An 18,724-nucleotide genomic window follows, 5' to 3' on the forward strand; every position below is an offset into this window, starting at 1 on the left:
TAGAAATTTTTTTTAAATAAAAAGATTCCATTTGGCTTGCGAGCTTCCTGCCTGGAAGACAGAAAATAAAGTTGACAAGAGCCTTCCAGGCAGGCAGCTGATGTGTTATCGTTTTGATTTTTCCAAATAAAAATAGATTTTCAAAATAACTGAAATTTTCCTAGAGAAAATTCTGATTTTGCAAAAAGGGCATTTTCCTTCAGGAAGCCATTCTGATGGAAAATTCCCACCCAGCTCTAACCAATATGCTTGGCACTTTACAAAACAGAGACATGGGGTGAAATTTTAAAAAGCACTTACGTGACTTAGAAGCCTAAGTCCCATTGACTTTCAATAAGATTTAGGCTCCTAACAGCTTAAGTCACTTTTGAAAACGCACTTATACTTGTAAGGGCTTGTCTTCACTGCAGCATTAACTCACTGCAGCATTAACTGCAGTATTAACTTAAGTTCTGTCTACACACAAAACCCCCTTAGCTTGAGTGTGCTGGTGCTTTTAATTCAAGCTGACTAACCTGTAAGGGGACACAGTCTACAGCTAGGGTTGGTAAAACACATATCAGCTACTAACACAATCACTCTGCAATCCAATGAGTCTGTGTACTTCGTGGTAATTTGCAGTGTGGCTGAACTAGGCTTACTGAGAGGAGTTAAATCAAGTTATCTATGCTTGAGTTAACACTGCAGTGAAGACACCCCCTGAGAGCTTCTCCCATTGGCTAGTTAATCCACCTCCCTGAGAGGTGATAGCTATATCAAGGGAAGAAGCTCTCCTGTCGACACAGAACTGTCTACATAGGGGTGGGGGCGGAAATTAAGATGGTATAACTGCATCGCCTAGGGGTGTGGATATTTCACACCTCTAAGCGACGTATTTATACCAGTGTAGGTCTGTAGTGTAGACCTGGCTTAAGTCATTTATATACTTTTGAAAATCGTCTCTACCCTGTGGATTTGCAATATAAGAGAGTCTACTTCATACACAAACCACGTTGGATGGCCAGATCAGGGTTGCCAATTTTGGTTGGATGTATTCCTGGAGGTTTTATCACATGATAATCTTCAATTAAAGCTTAACCTTTAATTCCTGGGGACTCCAGGACACTCCTGGACAGTTGGCAAACCTAGGCCAGATGGAGGTCAACATCTCAGAGTGGTATGGCAATTGTGTGTGTCTGTTGTACTATAATGCTGACAAAGTACAGTAGATTACTACTTAGTGGCTTCACAAAGATGTTTTAAGGAGAGATTTCAATAAATAGAGTTTAGCTGACTTGTGCACAGTAAGAGGACGCCCCAGGTGAAAGGGGCAGCAGGGAAAAATGCATGGATACTTGATTCAGAGGAATAAAATAGAAGCAGTTAAGAGGGAGGAAAGGAACTGTCCATGCAAAGGAAGTGAGGTTGGCTGGGTTCAGGAATAAGAAAAAAAAAAAGAGTTAAGAATGGGATTATATGATGGTGTTGGCTGCAACAGTAGGGGACCAGGAGGTCCCTTCCAGTCCTATGTAGTCAGGGACAGAGGTGTGCAGAACTTGAAGCCTGAAATTGGTATAAAAGACAAGAGAAAACCCATGAAAGAATGGACTGAGGCTATGTCTACACTAAGTACCTTTTAGCGATACAGCTGTGCCGCTACAGCCGTGCTGCTAAAAGGTGCGCAGTGTACCAGCTCTTTGTTGGCAGGAGAGAGCTCTCCCACCAACAAAAAACTTCCACCCCCAATGAGCTCTCTTGCCGACAAAGCGCCGTTCACACCAGCGCTTTTCGTCGGTAAAACTCTCGCTATTCGGGGGATGGGGGGGTGTGCGCGCTTTTCCATATCCCGAATGACAAAAGTTTTTCCGACGAAAGTCCAGTGTAGACAAAGCCTGACACACAGAACAATCTGCTGTATTACAATATGTAACCCACTAACCCGCCACCCCTTTTTCTTCTATGACTGCAGAAGTGTTAATGGGCCACTCCACCTTGAATGGTCCCTCAGAACATGCACTAAATACAGCAAAAGCTGTGTTATCTGGCACTTCAGCAACCGGAAAGCTCCATAAACCGGCATTTCTGATCTTCATTGAAATTCCGGTTTATAGTCTGGTTGGTGCCGGGCTGGCAGAGAGGTGCGGTGTGGAAGAGGGTATGGGGCACAGGCTCTGGGAGGGAGTTTGGGTGCGGGAGGGAGCTCAGGACAGGAGATTGGGGCGTGGGAGAGGGTGGGGGTGCCGGTTTCGAGGACCACTCACCTTGAGCGGCTCCCTGCAAGCGGCGACCTGTCCCGGCTGCTCCTAGGTGGAGGCACGGCAGGCAGCTCTGCGCGCTGACCCCACCCCATGTGCTAGTTATATCTTGACTTTAGTAAAGCTTTTGTTACTGTCTCACATGACCATCTCATAAACAAACTAGGGAAATGCAATCTAGATGGAGCTACAATAAAGTCGGTGCAAAACTGGTTGGAAAACTGTTCCCAGGGAGTAGTTATCAGTGGTTCACAGTCATGCTGGAAGGGCATAATAAGTGGGGTCCTGCAGGGATCAGTTCTGTTCAATATCTTCATCAATGATTTAGATAATGGTATAGAGAGTAAAGTTATAAAGTTTGTGGATGATACCAAGTTCGGAGGGGTTGCAAGTGCTTTGGAAGATAGGATTAAAATTCAAAATGATCTGGACAAACTGGAGAAATGGTCTGAAGTAAAAAGGATGAAATTCAATAAGGACAAATGCAAAGTGCTCCAGTTAGGAAGGAACAATCAGTTGTACACATACAAAATGGGAAATGACTGCCTAGGAAGGAGTACTGGAAAGGGATCTGGGGGTCATAGTGGACCATAAGCTAAATATGAGTCAACAGTGTAATGCCGTTGCAAAAAAAGCAGACATTCTGGTATGTATTAGCAGGAGTGTTGAAAGTAAGACACAAGAAAATTCTTCCGCTCTACTCCGCACTGATTAGGCCTCAACTGGAATATTGTGTCCAGTGCTAGATGCCACATTTCAAGAAAGATGTGGACAAATTGGAGAAAGTCCAGAGAAGAGCGACAAAAATGATTAATGGTCTAGAAAACATGACCTATGAGGGAAGACTGAAAAAACTGGGTTTGTTTAGTCTGGAAAAGAGAAGACTCAGAGTGGCCATGATAACAGTTTTCAAGTACATAAAAAGTTGTTACAAGGAGGGAGAAAAATTGTTTTTCTTAACCTCTGAGGATAGAACAAGAAGCAATGGGCTTAAATTGCAGCAAGGGAGGTTTAGGTTGGACATTAGGGAAAAATTCCTAACTGCCAGAGTGGTTAAGCACTGGAATAAATTGCATAGGGAGGTGGTGGAACCTCCATCATTGGGGATTTTTAAGAACAGGTTAGACAAACACCTGTCAAGAATGGTCTAGATAATACTTAGTACTGCCATAAGTGCAGGGGACTGGACTAGATTACCTCTTGAGGTCCCTTCCAGTCCTATGATTCTATGATTGGCTGGGAACTGCAGCCAATGGGAGCTGAGGGGGCAGCAGCAGGCAGAGCTGCTTAGCTGCTGCTTAACCGTGTCTTGACCAAGGAGCAGTGAGTGAAGTGAGTACCCCTCCACATCCAGCACCCCCTCCCACATCGCAATCTGCTGCCCCGAGTCCCCTCCCGCACCTAAACTCCCTCCCAGAGCTCGTGCCTCAACCCCCAGTTCCACACCCAAACTCCCTCCCTCTTAGTTAACCAGCATTTTTCACTTACAGGCTTACATTCCCCCAACATGTCAGATAAAACAGATTTTACTGTACTTATGTTAATCTATCTGTTCCACCGTGCACTTAGGTGTGACGCTCAGAGTACCTTTCCCAGGCCTGAACAAGAGCTCTGTGTGGCTTGAAAGCTCGTCTCTCTCACCAACAGAAGTTGGTCCAATAAAAGATATGACCTTACCCACCCTGTCACACACAACAAAAGCATTTTCTTTTTTTTTGGTAGCAGCATTGTGAACAGAATGCAGTGGGGCACGGTGACAAACTGGAAGCCAGAGAGAGACAGGTTACAGTAATCTAGACCAGAGATAACCAAGGAATGGACTAAGCATTAGCTGCAGAGAGGGAAAGGAAAGAATATATTTTAGAGAGGTTACCAATAAACAAAAAAACAACAACAATGGACAGGATCTGGCAACAGTTTGTATATGGGAGAAAAATGAGAGCAAAGATTCAATGATAACAATTTACCAAGACTAAACTCTAGGCAAGATTGCATATCATAAACTATGATGTACATTTCGTGGCTATGTCTCTGTATGCCAGTAAATAAATTTTGCCCCAGCCCTGCGCCCTCCATTTTTTCCCCTCACACTCCAAAGCAACTTGTCTCCTCTGATGAGAGGAGCATCTCCATATTTAAAACAATTAACAGTATGGCAATGGAAAGTGCAGAGTTGCGCCAAGCAGCATACAGCTGAGAGCAAAGGCAAGAAAAAAACGGTCTTAGGGTCAGAGAAACTGTATGGCTGAAAGAAACTGAGGTTGAGGTGGAGTGATGGTGGCTGTTTCGCATGGCTAAACGTTTTCACAGTATCTCTGCTCTTTCAACAAGAGATAAAATAGAGCACACTGGGGCTATCTTAATTCTAAAATTGCAACTAGCAGCAGTGATTAGAAATTTCTGGAGGGGAAAAGAAGATGCTGCAAATATTTAAGCCTATTTTATTTAATAAAGGGCAATGATCAAGTTTACAGCTCCAATTTTATCTACTCTCACATAGCTATAATCTCTGGGGTCTGTGCACCAGACTTAAAAAACAAAAAACAACCACCCCCCACTCTCCCTTCCCCCCAAAAATACCGATACAAACTAGCCTTCTGCTGCTGAAAGTTATAAAACACACATCTCACTGAATAGCTACTGCTTATGCATACGCTTACAATATTTTTTCCTCAGTACTGCCTAATAACACAGCAGAGGTAGAACAAAGTCAATGCCGCACCCTCCAACTCTGAGCTGTGCTTTTACTGATTAATCTAAACTCACTGGATTCACCATAGATCCAGCTACATTAACTGATATAGTCTTTGTTTCATACTGAATTTGTATTCATACAAACAGTACATGAAGCAATACTAAGGGTCCTGAAGCCAAATTTACGGAAAACATACTACACCACATGTTAATAAACTCTGAAAAATTGGCTTGAATAGTATACCTGTAAATTATGAAATTTTATCCATCCCCAGCTGTACCTAATAAAGTAGCATTGAAGAGATGCTAAAGCTGGAGCTTCTTTGGCAACAGACTGAGGGTTTGTCTTCAGAGGGAAGCTGACCAGCACAGCTAAAGTGGAATAATGAATTCAGCTATACCCGTGCCAGTATAACTCCCCCATGTGGACACTATTCCAGAATAAAAACGATTTTATTCCAGAAAAATTAATGGAGTAATTATTCCAGAATAAAGGCACTTTTATTCCACAATAGATAGCGTCCACACAGGGGAGTTAAACCAGAATAGCTATAATGGAATAATTATTCTACAACAGCTGGTCAGTTTCCACATGTAGACAAGCCCAAAGAAGAGTGGAGGACAAAGGTACACAATGAGGAAGAGTGAAAAGATGAGGGATAAGCAATGAGGAAGAAAATGGAGGACTAGAGCAGGGATGTGGGCCTCAGACCCCTGTAGAATATCACATGAAGAAACGAAGATAGCATTTTATTTCCTCATATTCAGTCAATCAATGGCATTTTCCCTGTACAATATAGTTTAGGGAGTATTTTATGACATGGCAGGTTTTAAGAACATCTACTTCACAAAACTCGGCTTAAAACTCCAATGTTGTGCCTCCCCCCCAGTTCTTGGCTGACCAACGGCTAAGAAAATCCTGACCAAATCTGCTGCAGAGAAAGCAGCAGGAAGTTGGCACTGCAATTCAGCTTTGCTCTCTGGCGTCTCCTCAGCTGCACTGGCTTTCAAATGTCTTGGAGTTCCAAACCTTTGGGCCCAGTCAGTGCTACCAAGAGGGGGACTTTGGTTCTAATGCATGCCACAGCACCTACACTCTAGTCTCACTGTTCTGTAAAGCACACTGGCTGTACTTTGGCAATATATAAACCAAATTCTATTCTGATTTCATAATGATGAAATATGAAGATATCAATAAAATTGTAATTTCCCAAATCTTAACCACAAAGCCTGAACTGCATGCACATGGGGGGAATTATGACAAATGAAAGATTACACACTTTAAACGAGATCCTTCATTTTTAACTCATACATAAATCTAGATTAACCTAACTCTAGTGCAACATTCAATTTTTCCTCTAATGAGATATTTTAGTTTGTGTTTTGAAGATCACAGAACACAAATTATAGATTACCATTGACCTGTAAATCCTCTCATTTGGGCAACTTTCATAAACCCTTTATCACACAGTATTTCTCATTAAAGATAAGGAGACACCTGATAAAAAATGCCAGAATAAAAAGTAAATAAAATCATATAAAGTTTAGTAGACTGATCTATTTCTTTGTCTTCTATAATGTCCAGGTGTCAAATTACTAAATTTCTCTAACTAGTTTTAAAAAGGTAATCACAGATTTATATAGGCAGAAACACACACAATAGTTCTACAGTATATAGTTCATAAGCAGTAAACAATATAACTTATTTAGTCTTTAGACCAGAACATGTATAGCTGTTAAAGAACACTGCATATTTTTATACTGCAAGAAACTTGATATGAAATTTGTTGCTCAAATCATAAAGGGGTACGTGAAGGGGCAATAATGGATAGCCATTTTCTCCCTAATAATGTTGATAGCTATATTTCCTATTCCGAGAAGAGATCTTAGAGTCGACACATTCCCCACCTAATATTTTACTGAGCTATGATTACTTTTTAAAAAGTAATCTAAGAAGCAAGATAGCAAACACTTTATTACTTGCTTCTAACAAAGTAATGGAAGCTAACTTCACAGTGCTAAATACAGCAAAACCATGCTGCCTGGAAGGGAGGGTGTTAAGATCTGGAACATGTAGAGACAAACAGTTTTCTGTAGTTTTCTCTAACATCTGCTCTGTTGTATACACTAGTGGTACCCATCATTACTTATCAGACTATAAAATTCAGGAAAAAGAAGAGATGGGTATGTAAAATTCATGTTTGCAGTGTTGTAGCCATGTTGGTCCCAGAATATTAAAGAGACAAGATGGGTGAGTTACTATCTTTTACTGGACCAACTTCGGTTGGTGAAAGAGACAAGCTTTCGAGCTACACAAAGCTCTTCATATATTTCATTTATTTCAATTGCACAGCAATCAAAATAGTGTAAATACCAAAACATGATAGGAACAAGGCATATCAGAAACCTGAGAGAAATTTTAATAAAAGGAATTTTAAAAACATTGAGGAAGCTCTACGCAGGCTTTGAAAGGTAGAGCCCTATTCACAAAAAGTTATACAAAAACTTAGGGTTAGAAGGGACTGCAAGGGTCATCTAGTCTAACCCCCTGACAAGATGCAGAATTTGTTGTGTCTAAACCATACAAGAGAGTCGATGAAAAAAAAGGTGGGAATACGCCCAAAACACAGAAATTAGAATTATGACACAAAGGGGTTAACTTTATTGTTATAAATTAGGAAATTAAATCAGGGAAAGTGATTCTGGGCCAAATTCTACCCTGCCTTAAACACCTGGCCCATGCACTGAACTCTTCAGGATGCATGAGGTATAAAACCAGAATATGGTCTTCTGCCCTTAGATTCCTTTCTATTTTTAAAATAGAACATAGCTCTCTTAGCTTTGCCTGATATGCAGTCCTTCACATTGGTCACTGAAGGGACAAAACTATTTACTTTTTTTAATTGCTACTATGTAACCAACACCATCTTTGATTATTAAACTTGAATCTTTTTAAAACCTCAGGCTACTTCATGCTATTTGTTTACTTTCTGCATTTCGTTCTGGAAATTGCTCTTACATTCAGATGTGTGTGCAGATCTTTACATCTAAAAAGCGTAGGCCTGGCTTGACATGAATAAGTAAACACAGGTAGGCCTCATTTTTTGGAAGACAGGATTAGAGAGGGGACTAGATCAGCAGGCTGAAAACAGAAAGTTTGTGCCAAGATAAGTAAATAGGTCACTAAGCTAAAAGACAATGTCTGAGCTAGCTAAGATGGGGGCGGGGTGGGGGGGGGAGGGCAAACACTGAGGGAACCATTTACTAAGTCCAAGAACACAGACCGTGGTGGACAGAGTATGTTGTACAGGGATTGGTTCCTGTAAAATAACCAAATCAGTCTCAAAACATGTAATGCAATGTATAGTGAATGTGAGTGTGATATGTATATAAACTAAGGGGATTTCTGTGTTGCCTTGGATGTGTATTATGTCTGGTACCCACCTACTATGCTGGAGCCTGTTCAACTCAAGAGTAGGTTGATTGTATGCCAATAAAGAAACCTCAGTGACAAGTTTGGAGTTGAGCTGAGTGGATAAGGTCTCGGAGGCTATTGAGTGGATAAGCTGTCAGAAACCACCCCAACACTAAGCAGAGCCCTGATTAACTTACTTGGGCTCCGGATTTTATGGACTTCGCTGCCGGATCAAGATCTCAGTTGAGCACTAAAAGCAAACTAGCCTTATTTGTGTGTCTAGCCAGCTTCATTTTGGGATTCTCTCAGACTAGCAAAATGCAGAAGCATTTTAAGTGCAAACACTGCAGGGCAGAGGTGGCCAACCTGTGGCTCTGGAGCCACATGCGGCTCTTCAGAAGTTAATATGCGGCTCCTTGTATAGGTACCGACTCCGGGGCTGGAGCTACAGGCACCAACTTTCCAGTGTGCTGGGAGGTGCTCACTGCTCAACCCCTGGCTCTGCCACAGACCCTGCCCCCACTCCATCCCTTCCTGCCCCCTCCCCTGAGCCTGCCGTGCCCTCACTCCTCTCTCCTCCGCCCCCAGAGCCTCCTGCACGCCATGAAACAGCTGATCGGGAGGTACGGGGAAGGGAGGGGGAAGGCGCTGATCAGTGGGGCTGCCAGTGGATCAGAGGCGCTGGGAGTAGAGGAGAGTGAGGAGCTGATGGGGGTCTGCTGATGTATTAATGTGGCTCTTTGGCAATGTACATTGGTAAATTCTGGTTCCTTCTCAGGCTCAGGTTGGCCACCCCTGCTGCAGGGGAATATTTAGATCTAAACAAAAAAATTTAATCTGAAATATTAAACCCATAAGAAGCATTTATATAATAATGTGTTTTTAAAAATCTCCTATAAAGATTAAAATTTTTGCCTAAAAGAACCCATTGGGAAGTTTAAAAAACAGAATTATACTGAAATGTAGTGAATCACATCACTCTCAAGAAAGATACCTCAAGGATTTCTTCATACTTTTTTACAGTTCTTTTTAGATCGTCATCTTTTTCAGCAATTTTTCTATGCAACTGTGTTGTCTCTGCATGATGGGTTTCTATCAGTTCAGTTTCCACATCCTGGGCTTTACCTGTTTTTTAAAAAAAGTCAAGAAATATCACAACTGAGTAGGTAGCTATATTTTAACAAATAAAAACCAACATCACATTATGAACAAGATTAAAAAGTAAGATTTGAAGAAACTTCTGTAAAGGTGTATGAGAAGGAAAAAAATCTTTCAAGACGCAAAAATCAAGGAAGTCAAACAATTCATGCTATACATGGTCTAAAAGTAGTGGTGTCTCTTTTTTCCAGCCTGAGGGCCGAACAGATTTCAAGAACGTGAAAGGTCATAATACTAAGCAGCAGATTCAATGCTACTATACTATGTAGGTTTTTATACCATACACATGATCATAGTAACTGAGTGTCTTCCAGCTGTGCATTAAGCAACGTGACTATCTGCTGCATGTTTGTTCTCTCATCCTTGGAGTGTCTTTGTTTTGATAAGGAATTTTTTTTTAAATATACATGTATTTATGTTAGAGACGGCAAAGTCAAAGAAGCGTGCTTTGCATTTGAATCAAAAGGCAGCGAGGTTTGTGATGGTCCTCAGGAAGTTCATTCCACAGTCCAGGACTGGCCCCGAGAAAGTTGTCTCACAAAGATGAAATTTACCTTTGTTAAAGAGTTCCTCTGTTCCAGGGAATGAAGTTGTTGACATGCTCTTTATCTCAGGGCTTTAGGTGGTCTTAAAGCTATCCTGGACCTAGGCCATGGAGAGCCTTGAAGATAAGGACTGAGACCTTGAACTTGACTTGATATTCTATGTGAAGTCAGCATATAGAGCAGAGGATAGGTTTGTTGTGCACGCAGTAGCCTATATTGCTGAGGAGAAGCACTGCAGTATTATGTACTAGTTGGGAGTTTCCTAAGCACAGCAGTCTTTGTGCCCAGGTATATCTGATTGTTCTAGTCCAGCCAAGAGGTGATGAAGGCAAGAATAACTGAGGCCAGGTCTTTATCCACCAGGATGGAACAGATTTTCCTAGCCAACCAGAAACGGTCAAAAGTGTTACCCCGAATGTTGCTATACAAGACCTTAGCATCAGCAAAGAATCCAGAGGCATTCCTAAACGAAAGACTTGGTTGACCAATTGTGAGTGTGTATCTTCAACCAAAGGAGACTGCACCATAGCTGCAAACTCTTCAAAATACTTTCCTCTGCCCACCGTCTCACTGACGTCCTGCTTGGGTTCAGCTTCAGCCAGTTGTTCTATATTCATGAGCTATCTTGTCCGAACACTGGATTATCTCGGCGGTAGTGGTGAAGAATAAGCAGAGCTGCATGACTCACCTACCTAGTGCTGGCATTTGAGTCCATTTTGTAAGACCATTTCAACTTGTGGGTGCATGTAAATGTTGAAAAGGACTAGAGAGACAACTGATCCCTCTGAGACTCCACAAGTGAATAGTCTAGTGATTGAGGTGGAGTTTCCCATCACTACTCACTCGGTGTCTCCCTCTAGGGAGACACCCAACCATTTTAGAATATTACCCTGGACCCTTGCCACCTCTCTTGGATAGGACACCAGTATCTCACGGTCAAGAGTGCTGAATGCTAGAGAGAGGTACAAGAGGATAAGAACAGATGTCTAACCTCTATCCATTGACAGGAGATCATCCATGAGTGCCACTGTAGCAGTTTTAGCTCCATGTCCTGGCCTGAATCTAGAGCCCTATTCTGCCAGGATGAGGGAGCAGAAAACATCTGCAATTCCCTGTCTCAATTCCCCAGGTACAGGGGCATCTCTAGCAAGCACAGAGCCAAAATAGCCAATTCCTATGCCTCCCCCTTCCCCTCACAGTTTTAGGCACAGGGGCAGGCAAAGTGTAGATGAAGAAGCATGTTGTGCTTCAGCTATTCCCAGCTGACATATGATCCTTTTGGGACCATTTTCAGCTGGCACAAGTTAGACTGACTCTCAGGGCTAAAAGCTGCAGGGTGCAGCTCAGGGAATGTATTTCCAATTCATAATCAAATATACATTTTCTTAAACAATTGCCATCAAAGACTACAGTCAGACACCCTTGTCTAATGCTTGTTATAAGTGTGTTGTGCTGAAAACACAAATTTCAAAATGCAAACTCACCAACCAAATACATTTACTGTACTTTGACTTTCCTCTCATGTAACAGGTTACAAATCATCTATATACCTACAATTTACCTGTAGACATTCCTAAAAAGTTAGGTGTCTTACACAAGTCAGGTGTCTTACACACTGGCAGGTGCAGAAATCCACAGTAACAGCTAGGGAACCCAGTCTCTGGGTATAAGAAAGAACAGATGCAAAAGTACAAAGTTTCCAGTGTGCATCTTACAAGCTTTACAATTGCTCCCTAGGCAAGAATAATATTCCCTACTGCAGAAGCAGTTTTTTTCCCCCTGACCTGGTTTTCCTGACCTGGTAGCCCTCTAGGCAGGGCTAACTTCATACAACAATGGCTACTACCCAGATCTGTGACTCTTCCTCCTTTATGATACCCATATGAAACTGACCCCACAAAAGTTAACCTGAAATTGACAAATTTATTTCTAAAGACAACAAAACAACAAATCCATACAGATTACAACATTTCACTTACTGATAGTTTCATGTACAGCTGTTTCCAAGTCCCTCTCCTTTTGAGCCAGCTGAGTATTAAACTCCCTCATCAACTGCTTTAAGGTGGAGTTGTGCTTTAGTTCCATATCTTCCTGTTCAATTCTGTACAACAGAACAAAAATAGTCAAGAAATTCATTACTGATCTGAAGCGTATGAAGGAAAGACCAAAGGTAGTTTAGTAGTCTCCCCAAGACTCTTACTTAAGCATGGTTTTGCATCGAGGGGAAGGTTGGCTCTAGATTAATTCCCTGGGGCCCAGGGAGGCTATTTGCTCCTTTCCTATGGGATGCACCTGGAAGACCCAGGTGTTCTGCCAAGATGGAAGAGACCAATAAAAATGAGTCATGGAACTTTTGCTCAGGGAGGATCAACATAGTAATGCTCTGTATGTAGACAGCGTTATTAGACAAAACCTGGGTTGAGAAACTGTTAGGGCTCTCAACAGTATACCATGTTTTTCTGACACACAAGCGCACACAAACACAGAGGTTTTGGTTTTTTTTAAAAATCAGCTTGTACCTCCTTCTTTGAAGTCCACTGCCTGAATTTTCTACTCAATTTTGGGTACAACCTAAGGCACCTTAAAGGTGGGCAACCTTTTAGAAGGTAGGGGAAGCATCCAAAATCACATTACTTTTGCAAATTTAGGCCCATAGTTGTACTCTGCCTAAATCTTCTTAAGTATCATGTTTTCTTAACCTCCTTTCCACATTCTCCATTTTGAGGACATTAAAACTGTGTGTATATTTTAAGGTGTGTATTGCTACAGCACACATGCATAATTAATGAGCCCTGGAGATTTCTTATTTTGTGCGCAGAAAAAAGCTTCTGCCAAAATGTTGCTGCAGTTCTGCCTTTTTCCCCCACCAGAGGGCGATGTGGTGATAGAGTAAAACTGCAGCTCCGCGACAGTGAGGGAAGAGAGAGAGCTGCCTTTGCAGGAGACAGGGGTTATGGGGAGACAGACAGCGTGGGGCTGCTGAGAGGGTCAGACAGGGGTTCATAAAGGCTAGTCGGGGAGGACAGACTGGGGCAGGGGCTGAATGGGAGTGGAGGCACAGGGCCACAGGGGGGAGGGAGGTGCAGAGACACATGGGGATGAGGATGCAGAGCTACATAGTGAAGGGGGTGGCTGGGTGGGGGCACAGAGACATATATGGACAGGGGAGTAGCTGGGGGGCAGAGACACACATGGGGACAGGGAAAAAGAATAGAGGGTGACTGGGTGGGGACACAGACACATGGGGCGGGGGAGAGGGGACACGGGGATGGGCAGGGGATACAGGGAGACACAGGGACAGGGGAGTGGCTGGGGGGGAGCACAGGGATACACGGTGATGGGGAAGGGGATGCAGAGCTACACATAGAGACAGGGGAGTGGCTGGGTGAGGGCACATGGAGACGGGAGCAGATGTGTCTGACTGAATGGGAGAGGCTAGGGGTCAGCCAGGGTCTGCATGGGCGAAGATCCCTAACAATCCCTCCCTGACCCCCCCAAAAAACTGTTCCATACTTTTCCCACCCACACCCAACAACCCTCCAAGTTCACACCTAGGCTCCTTCCCAGCAATTTACTTCCCTCTAACTCAGCTCCTCCATTACCCCGGACTCTCCCAAGCCTTTGCACTGCTTCTGAGCGGTGCAGAAAATACAGTTCTGTATTGTAGTTTAACTTAATTATTTCTCAGAGTTCTGTATTAATATGCCTAGTAAGGAATCTATTTATCAAAAAATATTTCCTAAATCTTTTTTGTTGTCTGTATTGTTACAGACATACTTGCTGACAGGTATTTTGAAATAAATGACCAAAAATAATTTAAACTGGTGTGATTATACTGTGTTATTTTGACAAATAAAATATGCAGAATTTTTAAATATTGTGTGCAGAATTTTTAATTTTTTGGCGCAAAATTCCACCAGGATTAAGTTGTATAGGAAAGCTGCAAAAACATCACTGAGCCCAAACCAAGAGTGATATATATTTTTTTGCAAAATACTGTACTTTTCTTTGGTTTATGAAACTAAAGCTTATTTTTTCACTTGTTTGTGAAACATTACTTTCAAGTGCTTTATTTTTTTAAAAATAAATCCTTAGTAAAATATTAATCTCTATTTTACTGGTATAAAATAAGCTTAAAAATATATGTATTCATCTTCAGGTTAAAGTGACTAACGATCACTTTAAAAAAAAAAGTTTAATGGACTAAGGAATATAGACGATACCTGATTTTCTGTTCCATTTCCTCTAAAGATTCCTTCTTCATTATATCTAGTTCCTGCTGATGCTCCTTCCGCAAAGTACGCAAATCCTTCTGTACCTTGCTTATTTCTTTGCGAAGTTTTTGCTTCTCTCTGTCAGCTTCCTCCAGTTTAGCTTGCAACTCCTTTTGCTGAGTCTGCATATCACCAAGTAATTTCTGCAGCTCCAAATCAGATTTAGTCTCTTCTTTTACATTTTCTTCAAAAACTTTCAGCTGGCTATTTCTTTCATCCAACTGCTGCTGGAGACCTTGCAATTTTTCTTCATATTTAAAAGTTACCTCTTCCATCTCAACCTTCCATGCTTCTTTATTCTTTATTATATCATCCTCCAACTCTCTTATCTTCTGCTCCAAAGACTGACTGACTTCATCTTTTTCTTGAAGCTGTTTCTGTAAGTTTCCAATCACATTTTCCATATCATGATGTTTTTGTACTTGGGCTTTTAATTCTTCTCTGATGCTTGCTAAGTCATCACCACCTTGTGTGTGTTGATCCAGTAACAAAGAATATTTCTTATTTTTTTCCTCTATTTCTTTCTGGAGCCTTTTGATCACACTTTGTTCTTCTTGTAGCTTTTTCTCAGTACATTCCAATTTTTTAAAGAGTTCCTCCTGTTGGCTTTTCATTTTTAGCTTAGAGTCATTACTTTCTTGTTGCTCGTTCTCATACTTCTGTAATAATCCATCCTTATCTGTTAAGTCTTTTTGTATTACACTTATTTTCTCTTCATACATCTGTCGTACATTCTCTAGCATACTGGCTTTTTCTTGCTCTAAGGAAGTTTTTACATTTTCTACTTTTTGTATTATTTCTCTTTCCAAGTCTGCTGAATCTCTTATTAATCTATTTTTTTCTTCTAAATCCATAATTTTGGCCTCTCTTTCCTGCATTTTTTGTTCTAAATCTTTTAACTGATTTTCCATAGCTAGCTTTAACTGTTGTTCCTTTTCTTCCATTTGAGAGGTCAACTGCTTTTTAACAGAAGCTATTTTTTGTTCCGCCTTTTTTTTCAGGTCTGCTAATTTGATAGTGTTTTCTGCATTCATCCTATCTTCCAGCATCTTCAACTCTTCTTCTTTGCTTTTCATCATTGCAGTTTTCATTTGTTCAAATTCTCTCTGCTTTGTATCGAGTTCAGCTTTCATTGAATCCATTTGCTTTTCAAGACTTAGCACTTTTTCTTCAGCCTCCTTGAACCTGTTGTCCTTTTCGACAACTACAACCTCAGCCTGTTGAAGTTGCTGAACAAGCTCTTTTTGCTCAGTGTCTCTTCGCTCGTTGTGCCTTTTAAGTTCTTCCATTAAAGAATCATTTTCCGCTGTTTTCCGAGCAATGTGTTCCTCCAGCTCAGCAGTTCTTGCTGTTTGGATTTTTAACTCTGCAGTTAATTCTCCTTCTTGCTTTTCCCTTCTCCTCTGCTTTTGTTCCATTACAGCTTTCAAACTATCTAAATTCCTGCTTTGCTTATCCAGCTCTTCCTTCAGTTGATTTATTTCTTCATCCTTTCCACCAACTTGGATATTATTTAATTCAAGCTTACTTTGTAATTCTTTAATAGTATTGTGATTCTGGGTAAACCTTAACTGTGCTTTTTTCTTCCATTCTGACAGTTTGTTCATCCAGTGGTCTACCTGCTCCAAAGCTGATGCTTTTTCTTGACTCAGTGACTCAACCCTGGAAGATAATTCCTGCACCTGATTCAATAACTGCAGTTGATTCTCTTGGTGTTGCTTGCTTAACAAAGATATGGCTGCTTCTTTTTCTGTTAAACCTACGCTGTTTTCAAGTTTGACATTTAGTTCAGTCACAAGCTTGTTGAGAGCACAGATCTCAGATTCTTTTTCCTTAAGCTCCTCTCTCATTGAAGTGACAACATTAATATTTTCAGATAATTCTTTCCTTAACTGTGTGATACAAGTTTCCTTCTCTGTTGCAGCCTGTTGCTGATGCCCTCCTTCTTTTTGCAACAGCTCCTTTTCTGTTACAAGTCTTTCAATGTCAGCTTTCATGAGTATAATTACATTTTCCTTATCTTGTAACTGTTGTGTGGACTCCTGCAAAGAGCTATTTACTGCAGTATGATGTTCTGTTATTTGTCTAAGTTGTGTTTCTAGTTCAGGAATTTTACAGTTCTTAATTAATATTGCTTTTTTAATTTTTGTAGTTTGATGCTGACAATGTGCAATTCTGGAGATTACTAAATTAATTTTTTCAGTACATTTTTCAATTACTTCATTGGTTTTAGTTTGCAATAAAGCGTCAGCTTCCTTCCAGTAAATATCTAGCTGTGCTGCTAGTTCGCTTGACAACCTCTCAAATTCAATTTGTTTTTGCTGACTCGCCAAATGTTTATCCTCTAGTTTTTTCTCATAATCCTCACGTTCTTTACTGTATGAGGATTCCAGAATTTGGAGTTTTTCATCAGATGTTTTCAGCATATCTGTCAGTTCTGTAACTTTGATCTTGTGCTTTTCTTCCATTGTTTTCTGCTCCCTGAGCTGTTCCTGTAGTACAGCCCTGTCCTTCAGAGAGTGACTGAGGTCATCTTCTAGTTTTTCAAGTTGTGCTTTGAGATCAGTTTCACTTTGTGACAAGGTGTTCACCTGTGCCAATAACTGCTTTAGTTGTTCTTGCAATTCATTCCAAGATTCGTCTCTCTTCACTTGTTCTTCCTTCAGCCGGGTGATCTCGATGTTAGTCCCCTCTTTCTCAGCACTGAAGGTGGCAAGCTTCTGTTTAAGGTCTCCAACTTCCTTCTGTTTTTTATGTAGTTCCGTTTCGTGCTTTTCCTTGAGCTCTTCCAGCTGCTGATTGAGTTTTTTTCCCCATGTTTGAGCAACTTCTTCTAGTTCCTGCCTATGAGCTTCTACAAGACTTTCTAGTTGCTCCTTCTGATTCATTTCCAGTTTTGACACAGCATCATTTATTCCAGCTGAGCTGGCATGTGCCATTTCCAGCATTTTTGCACTGAAATGTTTCTCTTTCTGACTGAACTCCAACTGCTTGTTTTCAAATTCTTTTTTCAGTTTAGCTTCTTGTTCTGAAAGTTTCTTCTTGAACGTTTCTTGCATCTCTTTTGCTTTTTGTTTGATTTTTTCCATCTTGGTTCCTTGTTGTTTAAAACTATTTTCATATTCAACTTGTAAAGCACTAATTCTCTCCTCTTTGGCTGATATCTTCTGTTTGAGCTCTTCCACCTGTTGATTCTGCTGCTTTTTTAGTTGTTCAAGTTGATTTTCCTTCTCAACCAAATCTCTCTTTGCCTGATCAATCTCTGTACCGAGATCTTTCAGTTGAGAGTCATACTGTTGCTTTAGAGAAGTTATTTTCTGCATGTTTTCACTCCTCTGGTCTTCCAGCTGCCGCCTCAAGTCATGTACCTGGGATATGTAAGAGTCTAATTCAGTCCTAACTTCATTCAGCTGTGATTCAGCTCTTACAATCTGTTCTTTAAGATGTGATTTTTCAGCTTCCATATTTGTCAACTTTTGTTGTAGCTCTGTTAACTGTCCTTCATAAACCTTTGCCTGCTCACTGGAGTTATTTTGGTGGGACTGGCAGAGGTCTCCTAGTTTAGCAGACACTTGCTTAAGTTCAGCTTCAGATATTTCAAGCGATTCCTTTAGTTTATGTTCTTGTGCTTTTAATTCCTCCAGATGTTTTTCTTTTTCTTCCAACTGTACCTTGAGTTGGTTAGTTTCTTCTGTGTGTGCCTTCTCAATTCCTTGGACAGATATGTCATGCTCTTTAACCATCATGTCAATTTTTTCCTGGTAGTGGTTTCTCTGTTGTTCCAGTTTTGCCTCAGACTCCTGTTTTGTTTTATCTACATCATCTTTCAATACAAAGTGCTCTTGTTCTAGGTCATGACGTATTTTTAGTGTTTCTGATAACTCGAAAGATAATGCTTCTAGCTCTGTTTGTTTCACATCAAGCTTTTCTAATGTTTTTGCATTCATCTCTTCTATGTGTGCACGGAAAACTGACTCTTTTTCTTTCAACATTATATCCATTTCTTGTTCATGTTTCTCTCTCAATTTTTCTATTGTGGACTGTTGCTGTTGCTTTAAGATTTGCAGTTTTTCTGTCCAAAGTTCTTTCTCCTGCTGCTTCATGTTTTCTAGCTCTTCCTTGTGCTTTTCAACCATTACAGTAATTTCTTTATTGTGCTTGTTTTTTTCAGACTCTATCAAAGTAGTTAGTTCCTCAAATTGTCTTTTGTCATCTTGTGAATACTTTGCAAGGGAACTTTCCAATTCAAGAATTCTCTGTTGAAAGAAGATTTTAAAAGGTGGCATGAATGAACAATGTTTAATATAAAGAATTGTAATGCCTGCTTAATTATTTACCAGATTCAAATTCTACAAATTCCAACTGTCGCCCACTTAAAATAATAATCATCAACAATACACTAAA

At 40.8% G+C, this 18,724-nt stretch overlaps 1 protein-coding gene across 15 annotated transcripts in view; it reads right to left on the bottom strand.

The window, feature by feature from the left end:
* Positions 1–18,724, bottom strand: part of GOLGA4 (golgin A4) — a 104,592-nt gene that overhangs the window by 30,437 nt on the left and 55,431 nt on the right. For all 15 annotated transcript variants that reach the window (XR_005223957.2, XR_005223958.2, XM_043540654.1 and 12 more), the window contains 3 exons: positions 14,270–18,576; positions 12,026–12,147; positions 9,338–9,468 (listed from right to left, as the gene is read on the bottom strand). Coding sequence is in view for 13 of the 15 variants with exons in the window: in XM_043540654.1 (XP_043396589.1) it covers positions 9,338–9,468; positions 12,026–12,147; positions 14,270–18,576 (4,560 nt within the window). In the remaining 2 variants the exon portion in view is untranslated. The remainder of the gene's footprint in view (positions 1–9,337; positions 9,469–12,025; positions 12,148–14,269; positions 18,577–18,724) is intronic.

Source organism: Chelonia mydas, chromosome 2 (assembly GCF_015237465.2).
Source record: "Chelonia mydas isolate rCheMyd1 chromosome 2, rCheMyd1.pri.v2, whole genome shotgun sequence".
NCBI lineage: Eukaryota > Metazoa > Chordata > Testudines > Cheloniidae > Chelonia > Chelonia mydas.